The 19107-nt window shown below is 39.7% G+C and overlaps 1 protein-coding gene across 6 annotated transcripts in view; it reads right to left on the reverse strand.

Moving 5' to 3' along the window:
* Positions 1 to 361: 361 nt before the first annotated feature.
* The window catches only part of BOD1L1 (biorientation of chromosomes in cell division 1 like 1), a 60636-nt gene continuing 41890 nt past the window's right edge, over positions 362 to 19107 (reverse strand). For 2 of the 6 annotated variants that reach the window (XM_033213768.1, XM_033213773.1), the window contains 11 exons: positions 18519 to 18598; positions 14791 to 14875; positions 14383 to 14456; positions 13311 to 13386; positions 13198 to 13232; positions 12104 to 12149; positions 9445 to 9494; positions 9269 to 9353; positions 8713 to 8866; positions 4678 to 4818; positions 362 to 1745 (listed from right to left, as the gene is read on the reverse strand). In XM_033213768.1, coding sequence (XP_033069659.1) covers positions 1628 to 1745; positions 4678 to 4818; positions 8713 to 8866; positions 9269 to 9353; positions 9445 to 9494; positions 12104 to 12149; positions 13198 to 13232; positions 13311 to 13386; positions 14383 to 14456; positions 14791 to 14875; positions 18519 to 18598 — 944 coding nt within the window. In that variant the 3' untranslated portion in view covers positions 362 to 1627. Of the gene's footprint in view, positions 1746 to 4677; positions 4819 to 5802; positions 6643 to 8712; positions 8867 to 9268; positions 9354 to 9444; positions 9495 to 12103; positions 12150 to 13197; positions 13233 to 13310; positions 13387 to 14382; positions 14457 to 14790; positions 14876 to 18518; positions 18599 to 19107 lie in introns of those variants that run through there. The other 4 variants (XM_033213769.1, XM_033213771.1, XM_033213770.1 and 1 more) reach the window with 4 other exon arrangements.

Raw genomic sequence — 19107 nt, forward strand, 5'->3', positions numbered from 1 at the left:
TTTTCAATAAAAGCCTTTCTAACTCGTACCTCACTGTGGCTTTGATTTGCATTTCTTACTTTTAAGACAAATCACTTTAGATTTTTGAGCGTTGGTTAAAAGTCATCCACATACATAAAAATGAGAAACTCTCATGTTCCTCGTCTCTAAGGGCCTTTCTGGATCTAAAGTTCAGTTCTTCCAAGTTCAGTTCTACAGAGTTCAGTTCTACCGAGTTCAGTTCTACTGAGAAACGCCATCACTGACTCAAATTTGAATGTGAACATGGAACGATATAGGTAAGACCAGTTATTTAGAGAGAAGAAATCGTTTTCATGCAGACCAATTTTAAAACACACAAATAAAATTCTTACCACTCAAATTTTGGTAAACATTTTATAATTTATATATAAAATCTCAGTAAGAAACCATGTAAAATGACAGAAATATCCACCTGACATTAAGAGTCAAAAAAAAAAAAAAAAAAACCCATACACACTGAATGTAAATTTTAATTATAAAACAAGAATATGAACAAAACATTTAAAAATAATCTCAATTATTTGGCAACTCATCACATCATTGCAAGAGACAAATTTGATCGTAAGAAGTTTAATCTTATGAAAAACTGAAGTTGGACAGTTTGCTCATATGAGAGTTAAAACATGTTTAAAAAAACACCTGGCAATAAAGCCAGTTTCTATACTGAAACAATTGTGTATAAAACAACATAAAATCCTGAAACTGGATAGACAGGAGGGACCTAATCTTGAATGCATTTCTCTTCACTGAAAAAGACAATATGGAAAGAGTATTGGTAGAAGCTTCAGCACAGCACAGAGAAGGGGAATGAAACCAGCAGAGGGGTTTCTGCTGCAGGTGACTGATGCAACTTTACCTGAACCAGAACCTGTTTTATGTCAATGGGGCTGGTAGTACAGTCACAGATGCAAGTATAATCTAAAAACGTTACATTCTTAAAGAACAGCCACAACTGTGAACAGAAAAGCAATGGAGAAACTTTCTTTAGCTACACTACTTTACTTGGATACATGCGAGTTTCTGCCAGATCATATTAAGATAGTTACAGGGCAGGCAGAGTCCTAAAAAATTTTCTACTAATGACTGCATAGCATTTAAAACCCTTTTTTATTTAAAAAAAAATAATAATAAAGTAAAATAAACAGATATATAGTAAAGTTCACAGATAAGTTTTCTCTGTAAAATAAATAGTGTTCATTGATTAGCATCATACATAGAGTAAAATACAACCTATTTTTACATGTTTATATACTATACACAGATTACCAGTAGGCAGCCCGGTGTCTGATGGGCTGGAGGGGTTTGCATTCATGATGTGTCCCATTGGGAAATCCCAATTTTGAATGTTAAAATATACAACTACTTTGTTTTGAGTTCAGATACAAAGTAAACTTATTGTCCTTTATCTGAAATAAATGTACATAATATCTTCTATGAACAATAGTTTATAAAGCTGTTTAAAACATAACAAGAAAAAGCTTGCACCTAGGGACTTACAGCACATGCATATCTTTTTCCTGGTTAAAGAGAAGCCTATGGCCACCGAGGCATGTCTCTTTCCTCTCCACTGTGTTCCTCCATAAGCCTAGGGCAGCAGTGGTCAGGATTATCGCTTCGCTTTTTTCACAGGGGCTTCCTCCACCCTTTGCTGGCCTCTTGTTCGGGCCCCAGGAGGGCTGACTTCTCTCTTGCGCTTGATAGAAGGGGAGAGTTGTGTCTTTGATCTGCATTAAGCAAAGTCAAGGCAATGGTGAGGTTTAAAAGCAGTTGCTTCAAGTAACTTGGGAGTTCCTTAAAAAAATGGAAGAGTTTTGAACTTGAAAGCTAAGAAGAGAAAAACCCAGTAAAATTTATACACGAAAAGGAGCTATTTCGCGAAGAGCTCCAGCTAACTGGTTATTTGCTGTCAACCTCACACACAAACACAGGACACTGGAAGAGAAGTGTGAAGCCTGTGCTCTGGTTCCAGCTCTGCCACACTCTAGGTGCTGATGGTGCTCAAGTCCACTTCCTCCTATGGGCCCTAGTTCTTTCATCTATAAAACAAAGACATCAACAGCAGGTCCCACCAATATACAAACTGTTCTAAGTTCAAACAATTAGCAAGAACACAGCAGGATTTCAACCTAGGTTGGACCAAGTGCAAAATCATACTTCGTAGCACAGGATTACAGAAAATAGCTGTGTTAGAAAAGGCACAGGAATTTCAGAAGAACATTCTAACCAATCTCCCTGTAACCAGCATACCCTGTTGATACAGTCTGTGATTAAAATTATTTGTTGGAAACTCCAATTAATCATGTTACTGTCCGGGAGATGTATGAAGTAGTTCCTCTTGGGTCTCTGATGCTTTCAGGAGAAAATCATCCAGAGCATAGAACACAGAGCCTTTTATAATTCTGCCTTCTACTTGTGCACCATCTGGGACTGTAGTCCTGCACCTTCCACATCACAGAGCAAGATGCCCTATCTTTGGAATCCCCCACAGAGAAATGCGACTTTATTGATATGAAGACTTTAGGTCTTTACCACAGCATTTACCACTGTAATTTATCTGCTGTGTTTCTACAAGTTACAATCAATATTTTGTAACTACAAGTTACAATCAATATTTTAAAACAATATATTAATAGGACACAACAGAAAATACCACTTGTATCACATCTACTAAATTTGACTCATGAAAATTTTGTTTCAGTTACAGTAGCAGGAATGTGAGCACCAGCTGTATTGCAAAACATTCTGATAGTGGGTTGTTGTCAAAAAAGTTTGAAAGTCTTATACACATATATCTCTCCCATTAGACACAATGATTCTCTAGGGCAGCTGCTGAGATTTATTCATTTTTCTAACGCCAGTGCCTAGAGAAATGCCCAAAACATGGCAAGCAGGCAGTAAATGTCCTGTCCATGAATCAAAGGCTTGGAAAACCAAAATTGCAGGAGACGGAGAAACGGGACTCTACTGATATGAAGACACGTCTTTCATTTATTGTTTGACAGCAAAAGTAAATAAACTCAAATTGAGTCAAAAATTGTTGCAGATGATGTGGTTTTGGCATGTGTTGACAATGACTGAAAATGTGTTTGTTGATAATCCATTTCACACCATTTCCATGGAAAGCCACCAGCCACTCAATGAACACCTCTTCAGTAAAGGTGCCGTGTGCAGCATTGTGCTGGGGGCCAAATGGCAGCTAACAGAAGCTCTGAGTCAGGCTGCTTCTCCCCAGCCATGTGAGCTTCGTAGCTTATCCAGGCCCTTCCAGTTCTCCCAGAATGTGGTCTGTGACCAGGGGCACTGGTCACTGAGGAGCTTGTTGGAAATGCCAACTCACAGGCCCCACCCTAGACTTACAGACCCTGGATCTGCATTTTACAAAGAGCCTCAAGTGATTCGACTGCATGTTCAATTTTGAGTAGTATGCATGCAAACCTTCCTGAGATTCTGTCCCTCACACATAAAATAAAAGTAACTGTTACAATTCACTCAATGAGAGTTACATGACAGCATGTATGTGAAAGTGCCTAGCACTATAGTTCGCTTTCGTTTCTAGAACGTGGGGAAAACAGCACATACATGCAAGTATGCTGTGAAGATGAAAATGTGGTAAGAGGTCAAAACGGTTTTTGTGTACAGTGAAGAGTCTTTTACTTTGGAATATGATAATGTATAGAAAATATGACAAGTTCCGGCCGGGCGCGGTGGCTCAAGCCTGTAATCCCAGCACTTTGGGAGGCTGAGACGGGCGGATCACGAGGTCAGGAGATCGAGACCATCCTGGCTAACACGGTGAAACCCCATCTCTACTAAAAATACAAAAACTAGCCGGGCGAGGTGGCGGGCGCCTGTAGTCCCAGCTACTCCGGAGGCTGAGGCAGGAGAATGGCGTAAACCCGGGAGGCGGAGCTTGCAGTGAGCTGAGATCCGGCCACTGCACTCCAGCCTGGGTGACAGAGCAAGACTCCGTCTCAAAAAAAAAAAAAAAAAAAAAAAAGAAAATATGACAAGTTCCTATCTCAAGAAAGAAAGCTAGAGCTCAGAGGGGTAAATAAAAGGAATATACCAAACCAATGCTATGTGGCATCTCAAGTGCCCAGTACTGACCAGAAGCGCAGCAAGAAGAGATGAAAATGGGCTAAAGCAGGATGGAAAGGATCTGACTTATTGGGGGTGCTGGTGCACTCCTCACTAGTTCAAGCAAAGGCAAGAAAGGAAGGCTCAGGACCACCTCTGGGAAGCAGTAAGACTAGTAAGGCTGCAGTGAAAGGTGTAAGCTGGCAGGGGCTGTGCCTAAAAGAGGAAGCTTTATCACCTCATCACCTCTCCAATGTTCTAGCTAACACAGAAATGATTCTGGGCTGTTATATGCTTTACCACACTGCCTTGCTTTTGGTCTTAGCGGATGGGAGAAGGCAGATAAGGCTCATAGGTGTCAAGGACAAGCCTGTGTGGCAGTCCACTGCGGCAAGGCCAGACTGGTGAGGCCACAGAGACACCTTCTGCAGCCCTTCCTATTCTTCTTGGAAACCAATGATCCCCAAAAACAGTTATTTGGTGAGACAAAATCTTAAAGGAAATTAGGAAGAAAGCATTATTGCACCAAAAATAGTCTTAGGGGGTTAAAAATTACTTGAAGTGTAAGCAGGGACTTACCTTCCTAATGGGGGAGAGTTACTAACTTTTTCGCTGGTAGGTAACTTCTCTTTTGCTAATTTGTGGCGATTTCTAGGAGAAACTGTGTCTGGGCTGCCAAGTTTGGATGTTGCACGTGCAGATGGCTTGCTATGTTGCTTTCTGAAACAGATTATAGAAACACTGGGCAATGGTAGCACTGAATACTCCAGTCTCTGGAACTATTTAGGAAGTATGAAGCTCCTTGTGGGCAAGTCAGAACAATAGGAACTAAAATCAGAAAAATGGTTGGTTTTCCTGACCACTGCTGGTAAGTCGATCTTAATGTCATCTACAACTACCTCTGCTTGTGTGACACTATCTTTGCTCTTACTGTGCGTGGTATTTTATTGTGATTTAGAAAAAAGATGTACTGTGAAAAATAGAAAATATATTGGCTGACAAAATAAAGATTACAAAAGAGCTCATCAGGATAGAATAAAGGGCCAAGATTAATGACAGTACAATTCACAAAGCTAAGTGTTAAGGCCTAAGTAGTCAACTGCATAAGAATTTGATAAGAAATTCTGATTAACCAGTAAAAACTCTGAAAAAGGAACTTGTTTAGCTGGTGTGTTTTTCAATTTGAGGCTCAGTAATGAGGATGCACACTGAAGAAAAATATCCAGAAAATAAGGTATAACAGTCCTCTTCTGGATTCATTAGACCACACTTGGTATACAGAGTTTGCTTCTTTCTCTTTCCTTCCTTTCCCTTCATTCATTTCCTTCCTTTTTCTTTCCCTCTCTCTTTCTTTCTTTTGAGAAAGAGCCTCGCTCTGTCACCCAGGCTGGAGTGCAGTGCTACAATCTCTTCTCACTGCAACATCCACCTCCCAGGTTCAAGCAATTCTCCTGCCTTAGCTTCCCAAGTAGCTGGGATTACAGGAGTCTGCCACGACGCTCGGCTATTTTTTGTATTTTTAGTAGAGATGAGGTTTCACCATGTTGGCCAGGCTGGTCTTGAACTCCTGTCCTCAAGTGATCCACCAGCCTTGGACTCCCAAACTGCTGGGATTACAGGTGTGAGCCACAGTGCGTGGCCTCTTTTATTTTTTATTACTTTTTTTTTTAAGAGACAGCATCTTGTTATGTTGCTTAGGCTGGTCTCGAACTCCCAGCCTCAAGCAGTCTTCCTGCCTCAGCCTCCTGAGTAACTGGGATTACCGGCATGAGCCACTGCGCCCAGCTGCACATTTGCTTCTAAAAGAGGATAAAAGTAACTGAGGAGCACAAACAGGGATGATGAAAGGGCTCAAGAAACAAGCAGAGAAGACCTGGAAGCTGCCCTCAAATATGTAAGGGAAAATTAGACAGAAGGTACTGAAAGTAGAACTAGAATCAAGAGTAGAAGCCATAGGGAGGCCGGCTTCTACTGAAGACAAGTCAGAGAACGCTGAGGAGGATGTGGCCACTGAGGTCCATGCATAAGCAGGAAGACCCTTTCAGAGGAGATGCAGGTGCAGTGACTCAGGCATGACTGGCTAGTGGTACTACATGACCACCAAAAGCCCACTCAACCCAGACAATTTGTGAAATAATGAAAACATCAGAGCCCTGGGACTGATCAACCAATGCCAAGGAATCTAAACTAGAGAGAAAAGAACTCATTTGTAAATCAAAAGTTTATATTATAAAGTGCATGAAGAAGAACTTTAATAATCCAGGTGATTACAGAACCAGATACATCAAATAAGATTTTTAAAGAATTTATAAAAGGCAAATCGGAGAGCAATTTCTAGACACTCACTGGACGGCTAGAAGGCCTATGGAACGTTCTCTGAGTTGAGCCCTACTTTCCACAACTGTTTTAGAGGGAAGCAGTAATTCTGGTGGGATGGATGCTATACCCAAATGCATGGGTTTTGGGCTCCAGCACCCTCACCCTCTCCTAGCAGCGGCAATTTGGATTCTGTGACTTCTTTTCTATTTATCTGAGCTGCTCCACCTAAAAAAACAAATATGAGACCACCTTATAACTTTTGCCATGTGAGCTTCTAGAGTCCTCTGGCTCTAAAATCTGATTCTTTGAGAAATCAAACCATGGCACAAATGGCTAATAATGTGTTAAGTTTGGAGGAATTAGAAACAAGCTGATTTTAAGTTTTTTTTTCTGAGATGGAGTCTCACTCTGTCACCCAGGCTGGAGTGCAATGGCGTGATCTCGGCTTACTGCAACCTCCGTCTCCCGAGTTCAACCGATTCTCCTGCCTCAGCCTCCCAAGTAGCTGGAATTACAGGCACATGCCACCACGCCTGGCTAATTTTTTGTATTTTTAGTAGAGACAGGGTTTCACCATATTGACCAGGCTGGTCTCGAACTCCTGACCTCATGATCCGCCGGCCTCAGCCTCCCAAAGTGCTGGGATTACAGGTGTGAGCCACTGTACCCAGCCCCGATTTTAAGTCTTTATGTAAACACAAGATACTATCATATTATGGTGTTAGTGTTATTTTTGAAATAAATCTTCCTGAACTTTTTGATCTTGAATAATGAAATTAAATAAGATGATACCAAGATTAACACCTTATAAATCACATTAATTAAAAATTTAAAAAATATACATTTTTTCAGAGACAGAGTCTCACTGTCACCCAGGCTACAGTGCAGTGGTGTGATCACAGCTCACTGCAGCCTCAACCTCCTGAGCTCAAGTGATCCTCCCATTTCAGCCTCCCAAGCAGCTGGGACTACAGGCGCATGCCACCACACCCAGCTAATTTTCAAGATTTTTTTGTAGAGATGGGGTCTCCCTGTGTTGCCCAGGCTGGTCTCAAACTCCTGGACTCAAGTGATTCTCCCATCTTCGTCTCCCAAAGTGTTGGGATTACAAGCATGAGCTACCATGCTCAGCCTGGAAAATATCCATGTTTGGGAAAGTTATTAACGGTTAGGATGAGACTACACAGTTACGTACCATTTCTCAAATGTGCCATAGGAAAAGGAATACTGGATGATATGAACAGGTATAATGATATAGGTCAACAACAGAAAAGGGGTATCAGCAAATAATGCTTGTTTAAACAAAGTTCAACCAGCTTCTTTCCTTTAGGAGTTTGCCAACTCCCCCCACCCCCTTTTTTTTTTTTTTTTTTGAGATGGAGTCTCGCTCTATCACCAGGCTGGAGTGCAGTGGAGCCATCTCGGCTCACGGCAACCTCCGCCTCCCAGGTTTAAGCGATTCTCCTGCCTCAGCCTCCCGAGTAGCTAGGACTACAGGCGCGAGCCACCATGCCCGGCTAATTTTTTGCTTTTTAGTACAGACAGGGTTTCACTGTGTTGGCCAGGATGGTCTCGATCTCCAGAGCTCATGATTCACCCACCTTGGCCTCCCAAAGTGCTGGGACTACAGGCGTGAGCCACCGCGCCGGGCCCTGGAGTTTGCCAAACCCTCAATGTTTTAATGAACATGTAACTGAGAAGGAGAGAGAATTCACTGACATTCCCAAACTCATCTGACCATGGTACTCTTTTTCTTAAGAGGTTTCTGGCTACGATAGGGCTTGAGAGAACACATTTTGAGAAATACATGAAATTATGTACCTCAAAATTGGTCAAATTTGGGCACTTTCCTATGATCAACCTATTGCATAGCACTGGTGAGATGCATGTGATGACGGTGGTGCATGGGCCTGGTTCCTCCTGCTTTCTGGGTTGAAATAAGTATGCTGAGAGCAGGGATGATGTTTTATGTATGTCCATATTCATGAATGGTGCACAATACAATGTCTGAAGGATGGCAGATGCTCAAAAAATATTTGTAAATAATTGAATGGGTTCCACCAAATAGATGTTTAAAACCTGGTAAAGACTCTGAAGTAATCCCCCAAAATGGTTTAGGACAGAAAATGTGTTCTCCAAGAACTATGTGCCCACTGCTAACAATAAAAATGAAAGGGAAACACTTCCACTGAAGTATGAATGATTCAGTTCAAACAGAATCCCAGGAAACCCAGAGCAGTTTTCAGATGGAGAAGCTGGTGAAGGTCTCTGGCAGCTCTGTGCTGCCCCCATTACCTCTGAGCCTCTGATCTGGTGGTGGATCTTGTGGTGGCTCCTGAAGGCTCGTCCTCTTCCTCTTCTTCCTCTTCCTCATCAGACTCCTGCTCTTTCTTGTCCTCTGCTGGTTCAGAAACTGATTTCTGGCGTTTTCTTTCTGGCTCTGAGGATTCTGTTCAAATAGAAGGGTAACACCTGGATTATACAATTCCCAAAGATCCAAGGGAGAGAGTCATGGAGTTTAGAACTTAGGATATTAGGGACTTGGAGGCAGAGAAGTGGTTTTCCACTTCCTTTTTGTTTCAGCACTTGCGATTCACAACTGTTTAACTTAATCTCAAACACATTTTGGATAGTTTACATATGCAGTTCACAGCCAGCGTTCATAAAAAATTCACATGTATTCAGAAAAGCATCTGGGATGTACCATTTCTGACATGGGATTAGACCTATTTCACACATATTTATGTAATATTAATATTAGCCGTATCACTGGATTTTTCCTCAAAGAAACACTCTTAAAAAAGGTGATTTTGAAACAATAAGACTTATTAAGAATTTGCTAGAAACATACCTGCATCATCTGACACAGTGAGAGAACGTTTGGGTTTTCTTCCTCTTCGACGCACACTTGCTACTGTTTTTTCTTCACCATCATCCTAGAAGCAATAACATTAAAGTTCAAAGGGTGGTCAGTTGAGCATTTAAGTTGATTTGTAAACATATCTTGATAAGAAATTTAACACTTACATTGCTTATACTTCTTTCTTGTAGGTTAGCTGTTTCTTTATTGGATTCATCTTTAAGAAAAGGAAATCTCTGCATTAATATTATATTACTGTAAATTTAAATTTCAAGTCAGTCTGGCTTATCTGTCAGTGTATCAGTATTAATTAATACACTTTTATACACTTCATTATTATTTTGTTATCAGTCAAGCAAAGATAGAATCAGAATATCTAGCAGAGACCACATTGGATTGTGAGTTACAAAACTTAAGTTTTCATTTCAGATTTTATTTTATTTTATTTGCTGACCCTCAGTTTTTTCAGCTGCAAAATAGGAAGTTGGATTAGACTACTTTTTTTTTCTAAGACAGAGTTTCACTCAGTCACTCAGGCTGGAGTGCAGTGGCGTGATCTTGGCTCACTGCAGCCTCCGCCTCCTGGGTTCAAGCAATTCTCTTGCCTCAGCCTCCCGAGTAGCTGGGATTACAGGTGCCAACCACCACGCCCAGCTAGTTTTTTGTATTTTTAGTAGAGACAGGGTTTCACCATGTTGGCCAGGCTAGTCTTGAACTCCTGACCTCGGGTGATCCACTCGCCTCGGCCTCCCAAAATGCTGGGATTACAGGCCTCTGAGCCACCACGCCTGGCTAGGTTAGACTACTTTTATGATCCCTTTCAGTGTTCTGACCCCAAAGAAAGAATTAAAAAGGGGCATATAAGGAGCCCACAATATGTACCAGTAACTGCAAGCTGGAATGATATACAGGCAGAGCATCCCTAATCTGACGATCCAAAATTTAAAATGTTTTAGAGTCCAAAACTTTTTGAGCACCAACATGACCCTCAAAGGAAATGCCACTGGAGCATATTGAATTCTGATTAGGAATGCTCAACTGGGAAATGCAAATATTCCAAAATCTGAATAAATTCAAAATCTGAAACACTTCTGATGTCCTAGGCATTTCGAATAAGGATATATAACTGGTACTTTTATTTTTATGAGACAGGGTCTTGCTCTGTTGTCCAGGCTAGAGTGCAGTGGTGCAATCATAGTTTACTGCAGCCTCCAACTCCTGGGCTCCAGTGATTCTCCTGTGGAGGCCTCGGAAAGTGCTGAGATTACACGTGTCAGCCACCACACCTGTCTAATACGGACTTTTCAATTTCAATGTAGCTCTGCAAGTATTATGATCCTAGCTTATAGTCTGAACAAACCAGGCTTGAGTAACTTGATTTATGTAATTTGTTCAGAGTCACATAAGTAACAAGTAGAGTGACAGGTAGAATTCTTTTGACTCCAAATACATCATGGTAGTTAAAAAAGTACATCTTATGACCTGTTTGTAGGGTGCATACATACATTCTTTATGCATTTGCTTTCTGCAGATGTTACAATATTCTGAGACTGTTTCACAGTAAGAAAAGTAAAGATTAGTTCAATGCACTAGTTGAAGCTGAGATTATGGGGATGTTCATCAGGCACTCAAAAACTCAAAGGTACTTCTTTTTGGTGACTATAGTAGTCGTTGTTTTTTGCAGGTTTAAAATACCAATGAAAATGAAAAAGTTAACCCAAAAGAAAGGTCAACAAAGAGGACTGTCTTAAAATGGTCATCATTTTACCCACATTCAGAAAACATTCTGAATCACACAGCTTTAATTAGCGTCCTTAAAGGGCACTGAAGTTACAAAGATTTCTTCTTGTATGGATTCAGAATACTACAAAATCATTAATACAAACTGGTGAAGAACAAACGTGCAGAATCTCCTCCCTCTTTTAAAAAATGAACAAACCTTAATTTACCAAGACACAAGAAAAAATGAAGTACGGTCACACATAAATGTGGAAAAAATTTTATATTACCTATTTGCTTTATTTGCTGATCAGAATATATACTTTATCGATCTGACCATGCTATTTTTTTTTTTTTGAGGCAGAGTCTCGCTCTGTCGCCCGGACTGGAGTGCAGTGGTCGGATCTCAGCTCACTGCAAGCTCCGCCTCCCGGGTTCACGCCATTCTCCTGCCTCAGCCTCCCGAGTAGCTGGGACTACAGGCGCCCACCACCTCGCCCGGCTAGTTTTTTTGTATTTTTAGTAGAGACGGGGTTTCACTGTGTTAGCCAGGATGGTCTCGATCTCCTGACCTCGTGATCCACCCGTCTCGGCCTCCCAAAATGCTGGGATCACAGGCTTGAGCCACCGCGCCCGGCCCTGACCATGCTATTTATTTGATACAAAATAGCTGTCACATTAACCTTTGTTGTTGATATCAGCACTTCAAAGCTCACTAATGGCTCCTCTTGCTTTTATGTAAAAAATTTTAGACCACAAAATGGATACACACATATTGCCAAAAATATCTGGAAAATGCATGCAATAGTGACAAATAATATGGAATGCTCCCATTATTCCACCCTCCAGAGCTAATCATTATCAACATTTTGGAATATATTTTTCTCCTTGGAATGAGGAGAAAAAGAGTCAAAACAATTTCAATTCTTGAGTCCTGGACTCTGTAAGTCAATAGATAGTCTCTTCCAGATACAAGGACAACTATTTTTACCAAGAGGGCCACCCACTTCAATGAGAAGCAGAATGGAAGTCCCAAACGTTCTCCAAGAGCCAGCCTCTCCTGCCCCTCCCTCAGATCACACACAGAGGAATGCTATAGGTACATACCTGTTGGCATTACTTTCAGTTTGCTGCTAGGTGGAGATTGTTCTACCTATGTTTAAATAAACAACAACAAAAAAATTAAAATCAGCAGTTTATAATCATCACATAGAAATGCAATCAATGATATAAAAGTGGTATAGGATCTTTATTTACATAGGCATATTTGAGACCTATTTTCTATAATTAAGTATACCTACCAAACATGGATGCCTGAGCTTCTAAATACAGACTTTCCAATAAGTAACTTCCCTTTTGCGATGCTAGAGGATGAGAAGTGAGGCAATGCAGCATGGCCACTGTGGTTAATGTTCCCCAAGACAAACCATTTTACATGTTGGTAAATGCATTCACATGTGCTTCTCTCGTTTTGTCTTATAATAATTCTATGAAATAAGTACTGCAGGCATCATACCACTTTACATTCAAGGAAACTGAGTCACCAGAGGGTCCCATGACTGACCCTAAGTCACAGGTCTCGGGGTAAGTGGCAAAGCTGAGGCTTGAATCCCATGTTCTTTTGTTAGGTCAGTGAATACACATCTGTTCTCCTTATAATGCTCTTCTTATAATAATCCATTGAAATGCATGCGATGGAATCCTGATACAATGATTTTGGTGGGTATATACATCAGGGTCAAAGATAAAGAACGTTCAAACATAAAATATCACTGAGGATTTTCCTGCACTGAACTCTGTGTATATTTTAGGTCAAAAAGAATTCCACAGAAAGTAGTAAGATGGCAAGACAACTCACAAGTCTCTATAAAGAAGCCACTATCTCAAAATCATATAAAATAGCTAATTTGTATATTTTAACCATGGGTAGCCACAGGAAGATAAATCCCTAGATAAGTTTTAAATAATCAAACTCATGAGTTAGAATGGAATAAGAATGAAGAACAACTAATATAACTCTGTTTACACAAAGATACTAGTAATCAAAATATTTGAATGGTTACTCAGTATTTTATTTAAGAAACTCTTTCAAAGCTTTTCAAGTACTTAAAAAAATAAAGTTCAAAATACTAGATAGTGCATTATACCCTTTTCAGGTTAAGAGCAAGTATTTGAAATTGTCGTGTTTTGCAATTACTTACAGTGGCAATTCCAGTATCTGTTTTGGAGTCGTCTTCTAAAAAAAAAAAAATTCTCTTAGAAAATCGGTTCGAAAATTTCTTGTGTGTGAACTGAAAACACACCAAGTACCTACTCATTTTTAACGTTGTTTCTACAGGGTATTTGCGAGGTCTTCCTCTTTTCCTTTTAATAATTATTGGCTGATCTTCCTAAGGGGGAAATAAAAAACAACAGCAATTAAAAAAAATTTAATCCTTTATTATACAAAGTTTTCTCAAAAATCAGACTTAGAGTTCCTGTCTAAGAGAGCTCAAATCCTAGCTTTGTCACTTTAAAAATATGTGATGTAGGACTTAGTGTTTTATTTACTTATCTCACTGTAGTTTCTTCAACCTGATAAATATCACTAACTGTCATAAATTAAAGGAGCCGTGAGGATTTTGAGACAATGAAGTAATCAAAGTGTTACCTTTTACTTCTGTAATAAATATGTATGTCCATTTAAATTGGGATTTAGCCCAAGTTAGTTATGACCAAATGGTAACCCTTATAAAAAATAAAGGGGTCCACTGAATATATCATACATACAGAAGTGAGAACAACAACGAAAGATTTAAAATGGGCAAACCTGGCGATGGTTATCTAGATCTGGCTAGTGCACAGGCTGTGTCTCTTGATTTATGGTGCTCAGTCTCAAGCCACTGCAATTCTCTGCTCCACGGGCTCCCTGAAAATCTATGGGTTAGAGTGGGCAGGGCTGGGATGCTGTCTGTGCCTGCAGCCTCCAGGAATCCATGACCTTGCCTCATGAACTAGGTCCCCTCCAGTATTCCCTGCATGCCTTCTGCACACCCTGCTGCTGTTCCCATTTCATCCTAGCTGGACTCCATGGCTCAGACAGCCTCCAATGTCAGGCCAGGAACCTGACATTGACACTGATGTAGAGCACTGAGCTGATCCTATCTGGCTATGACATAAGTGGGTCTCATATAAATGTTTTGAAGAAACAAAGATGAAGACAACAAAATTAATCAAAATGACACTGATAAAATGCACTGTACGAAACGGTGCCCCATTGCACTAAAAACACCCCAAGCTCCTTCAAAGTACTTAAGAAAAACTCAAGGTAACAGTTTTTAATGAATTTAATTTGGTGTTAGTGCTTAAATACTTGTGAACAAATAAATATGAAAAGCACATCTCACCTCCTGAGATTTTATGGTGTCATCATCGTTCTGCTCTGGCTTTTCACCAGTAGTTTCACTGCTGCTATATTCATCTGTAGAAAAGGAAGAGCTTTGTCCACTGCTAGTGACCACAGTCAGCCTTCCCCATCTTTACCCAGGTGACCTACATAGCTGCAGCCACACATGAACACACACTCCATTTTCATGTTTCTACCATCAAAATTAGTAAGCCTGAGTTAGGGTGACTAGGAAACAGCACATTTTGGGTATAGCAGGATCCAAATTAAAAATGATTCCTAATCTTAAGCATGAGGCTCTTTATTATACAGGGAAAGTAAATGAGCAGAATAGATGTTTCGGTTGTTGAGAGATACGATGGCTGCTTTGAAGGCTCAGTCAATTTACCTAAGCAGATGTTTTACTCACCTTTTTCTTCCATGACCCTTGAGGCAGTGCTATTTGTCTCAGAACTGGTTTTAGATAATTCTTCCAAATCTCCGGAGTTCTCTTCCTATAGAGAAGTTGAAAAAGACCAGAAGCTTCTTCAAACTGAAGCCTTCATCCATTCATCCTCCCCACCCAAGTATGCCTTTCTATTTCAAAAAAACTCCCTATCTCTTTTTTAGGATAGTTTTTTGGAAAATGTTTTTGAAATGTAACTATTATTGCTGCTAGTGAGACTATAAAAAAAATAAACATTCTGAGAACAGAAAAGCATGAGATAAGGTTCAAGTATAAAATATCAAGGCCATTTTCTTTCCTGCAAAATAGAAATTGCTCTTCTCCTCCCTCCGCTTGGATTTTGTCTTTTTAAGACAAACTCCAAAGGAAAAATGGACAGATATTGGCAACAGATATTTATCTTTGTGGGGTGATGGAGTGGGGGGATGTGGGGAAGCAATAATTTGGGAGGTGCCAAAGGGAATTTAGGGGTATCCAGATGGGCTGACTTGGAGCAGTGATCTTTCAGCAATTAAATTATCCCCCCATAGTGGCAAGAAAGTTCTCAGCATGAAATGCCAAATCATTTATACTATAATACTTACACAGTATATAAACAAAAATATATAAAGTAGAATAAGATCAAGATGAAATAGGAAACTAAGCATTAATTTTACTTTAATGCCCCATTATAAACAACTGTAAATCCTCATTTCCATTAATTTTAGTTTTACTTATTTTTGAATGGAAACATATTCTCGTGGCTCAAAATTTAAAGGGATCTATAATGAAATGCCCTCACCCCCGACTTCCCTACTTGGAAGACTTCAATGTCATTGGGTTTTGATATAGCCTTTCAGGGACTGGAAGGGGATGGATATAAAAGCAAATCCACATTTCACACAGTCTTCTGAAACACTGTAATTTCTGACCCACTTCATGTCAGATATGATTAGATCTTCATTCTTTTTTACCTAACAATGAAGATGGCACAGAGCTTCTGTTACTTCCTAGTAAAAGAAGTGTCAGTTCAGCCATTTCGCTTGTTATTTGTTTGTATCTGCATTACAAATACTATCTTTACCTTGTGGGGTTTTTTGTTGTGGTTATTTTTGCAGAAATCTCAAACCAGTGTAAGTTTTGGGAGGGTCAGTTCAATTAAAACAAGGTAAACAAGGTAAACAAACTCTGCAAATTCATTTAGTTGAGCATTTGTAAGCTATTGTCATAAAATGCTGAAAGTGAACAAATAAGTGAAGGTCTCAATGTCAAGTCCTCTGTGTTGTGGGACTCCCAGCTTCCCTTAAGGTACTCTGACCGTACTACATAACTAGGTCCAAGACGTGCGATTACAATACAAGACTAACAGGTGATGTCAGAGGAGAGCTCACTTTCAGTGATGGCATCAGGGCCAATCTATACAGTAAATGTTAGTAGAGATTAATTTTTAAGATTTTTAGATAAAAGGCATATATAAATCGTGGTTCTACCATTTCTTCTCACTTCCTGAGGGCTTGTGGTACCTTCGGAGAGTGCTAATTTAGAGGATGGAAGGTCCACTCATTTGGGAAAGCTGAGGAGAAACCTATTTGCTCTGACCTTATGAACACATCAACATTGAGGCTTCACTGAGACCCTCATGCTGCACTGCCATTTTCAGTGCAGGACCTCTTCAAGTGCTGTGTGTGTGTGTGTGTGTGTGTGTGTGTGTGTGTGTGCGCGCGCGCGCGCGTGTGTGTGAGAGACAGAGAATGTGTGTGTGAGAGGGAGCGAGGCAGCACGTGTGTGAGGTGAGAGGGAGAGAGGGAGAGAGGGAGGGAGGGAGGGAGGGAGGGAGGGAGGGAGAGAGAGAGAGAGAGAGTGAGTGTTGGAGCGGGTTTAGGAGCAGGTAGAAGTTTTTGAGGTCTTCTCCCTCATTTCAGCCAGAACATCTACACTTATATCTGTTTCATATAGCGGGGGCTGAAGATGTTCTGCAAAAATCTTCAAACCATTGGATGAACTGCATTTCTGTTTCTGAACTGGCTCTTTCAGAGCCAACACTTGGTCCTGTAAGCACTTCATCAGATCCTGATGACATGCATGCAACTCACTTTCCTGCTTTTATTTTTCCAGTGCCTGGAATTTTTTCACTTACTCAATTTTGGTCTTCTTTTGGTCTTACTATACACATTTCAGAATAATGACTTTATTGCTTTTATAAAATGGTACATATTTACTACACAGAAAACTTTAACAGAAATGATGAAATCACTCCCAATTTATTGTCCAAAAATTACTAATATTAAGATGACATCAAATAAATGCTATTGCAGACAACTTTCCATGTAAGAAAGGATTCTTTTGTAGTAACTGAAAATACCGTGTCTATAAAACTGCTTAATGAAAATAGTTACATTAGATTTTATTTAAATTTAACATTAAAAATCATGAAATTTAAGAGAAAATAAAACAATACCCCTTCAATCTACTTTTTTTCAAATTTAGAAGTATCGTCTCAGGATTTTTGATTTTGGACAGGCATAGCTTAAGAGCCTGTTTCTTCCTTTGGTCACAACCAACTAAAATTCATGACAATATGCCACTTTCCCTCTTAGGTTATTAAATCTTTTCCTACTTTTTATTTAGTTCTTTGGTTACTGGGGGAAAAAAGAGACCAAAGTCTGGTTTTAGAGAACTGGAAGTCAGTTCTCTAAATTCGGGAAAGAGAGAGGAAAAGATGGAACTAGTTTAGACAGACAATGAGAAATTTTAGAGTACTGAGTCTCAGAAATGGAAGAACACCCAAGAGGTATCTAGTAGGGAATGAAAAAATCTGGGCCTACAACAAAAGAGACAGCAGAGCACAAATAAAAATTTGTGAGGAGGTTCTGTGAGTCATAAGATGAAAATAAGACCACAGGAAAAAAGGCAATGGGTGAGTCCAATCCTTAAGAGTACCCAGATTTTAAAGGTAGGAGGTGATATGGTTTGGCTGCGACCCCACTCAAATCTCATTTTGAATTACAGGTCCCATCATCCCCACTTGTAGTGGGAAGGATGTGGTGGGAGGTAATTGAATCAGGGGGGCAGGTTTGTCCTGTGCTGTTCTCCTGACAGTGAATAACTCTCACGAGATCTGATGCTTTTATAAAGAGGAGTTCCCCTGCACATGCCCTCTTGCCTGTCGTTATGTTAAGACGTGACTTTGCTCCTCCTTTGCCTTCCACCATGATTGTGAGGCCTCCCCAGCCATGTGGAACTGTGAGTCAATTAAACCTCTCTCCTTTATAAATTACCCACTTAGGTATGTCTGTATTAGCAGCATGAGAACAGACTAATACAGGAGGTAAGCTAGAGAGTAAAGTACTAATATTTAATATATGTGACTGTATTTCAATATTTTGATGCAAGTATATCTGTGATAAAGCACATTCTACTTTGGAAGAAAACATTTAGACACCTTAAGAAATCAGTACTACTGAACAAAAACCTAAGCAATGTTATATTTAAATTGTAATAATTAAGACAATCTTGCAGTTTAAGAATTATAAAGTGCAACATTTGATTTTGGGGAGGAGACTAAAAATATACACCTTTTATAATAAAGTGATTATTATTAGAGACATATAAAGGGGGATACTAAAATGAAAAAAATATTATAATAAGTATTCACAATGCTGTAATTAGGCCTCCCTACCCCCACCCAAAACTTTAATATGTGGAAAAAATACCTTTGTGTCACGTGGCTCAGTTTCAGAACACTGCCTTTGTGCTGTTTCTATTCTGGAATCCAGGACATCTGGATTATCATCTGTAAATCAGTTTAGACAGAATCACAAATGAACAAAAGCTAAATGAAAAATGAAATACATAGTTCTATTTTAAGACTGTTTGAGCCTTCTTTCTTAGGCCTGTGATACAGAGAAGCCAAAAGTTACTCTATATTTATAATATGTGATATGAGCACTGAACACTTGCCTTTTGCTCTGGCAAAGTAAAAATAAAACAAAATACAAAAATCCCCATATGTTCACATGACACCAATGAAGTAGTGGGTTCTGTGGGAAGGGCTTAGTGTATAGTTTCCAGAGATACTTTAACTTTCTAAATGAGTTACTACCTAAGAGGTATAGTATAGTAATTGAGACCATGGGCTTTCAAATCAGATTTATGTGGTGAAGATAAAGTCGTAATTTTTCAGAATCTTAATCTCTTTATTTATAAGATGATACCACCACCTAACTTATAGGTTTATTGTAAAGATTAAATGGGAATGTATATAATGTACCATAGATAGTACCTGAATACATCAGGAACTCA

This window comes from Trachypithecus francoisi, unplaced genomic scaffold (genome assembly GCF_009764315.1).
Source record: "Trachypithecus francoisi isolate TF-2019V2 unplaced genomic scaffold, Tfra_2.0 Lachesis_group1, whole genome shotgun sequence".
In the NCBI taxonomy this organism is placed as follows: domain Eukaryota; kingdom Metazoa; phylum Chordata; class Mammalia; order Primates; family Cercopithecidae; genus Trachypithecus; species Trachypithecus francoisi.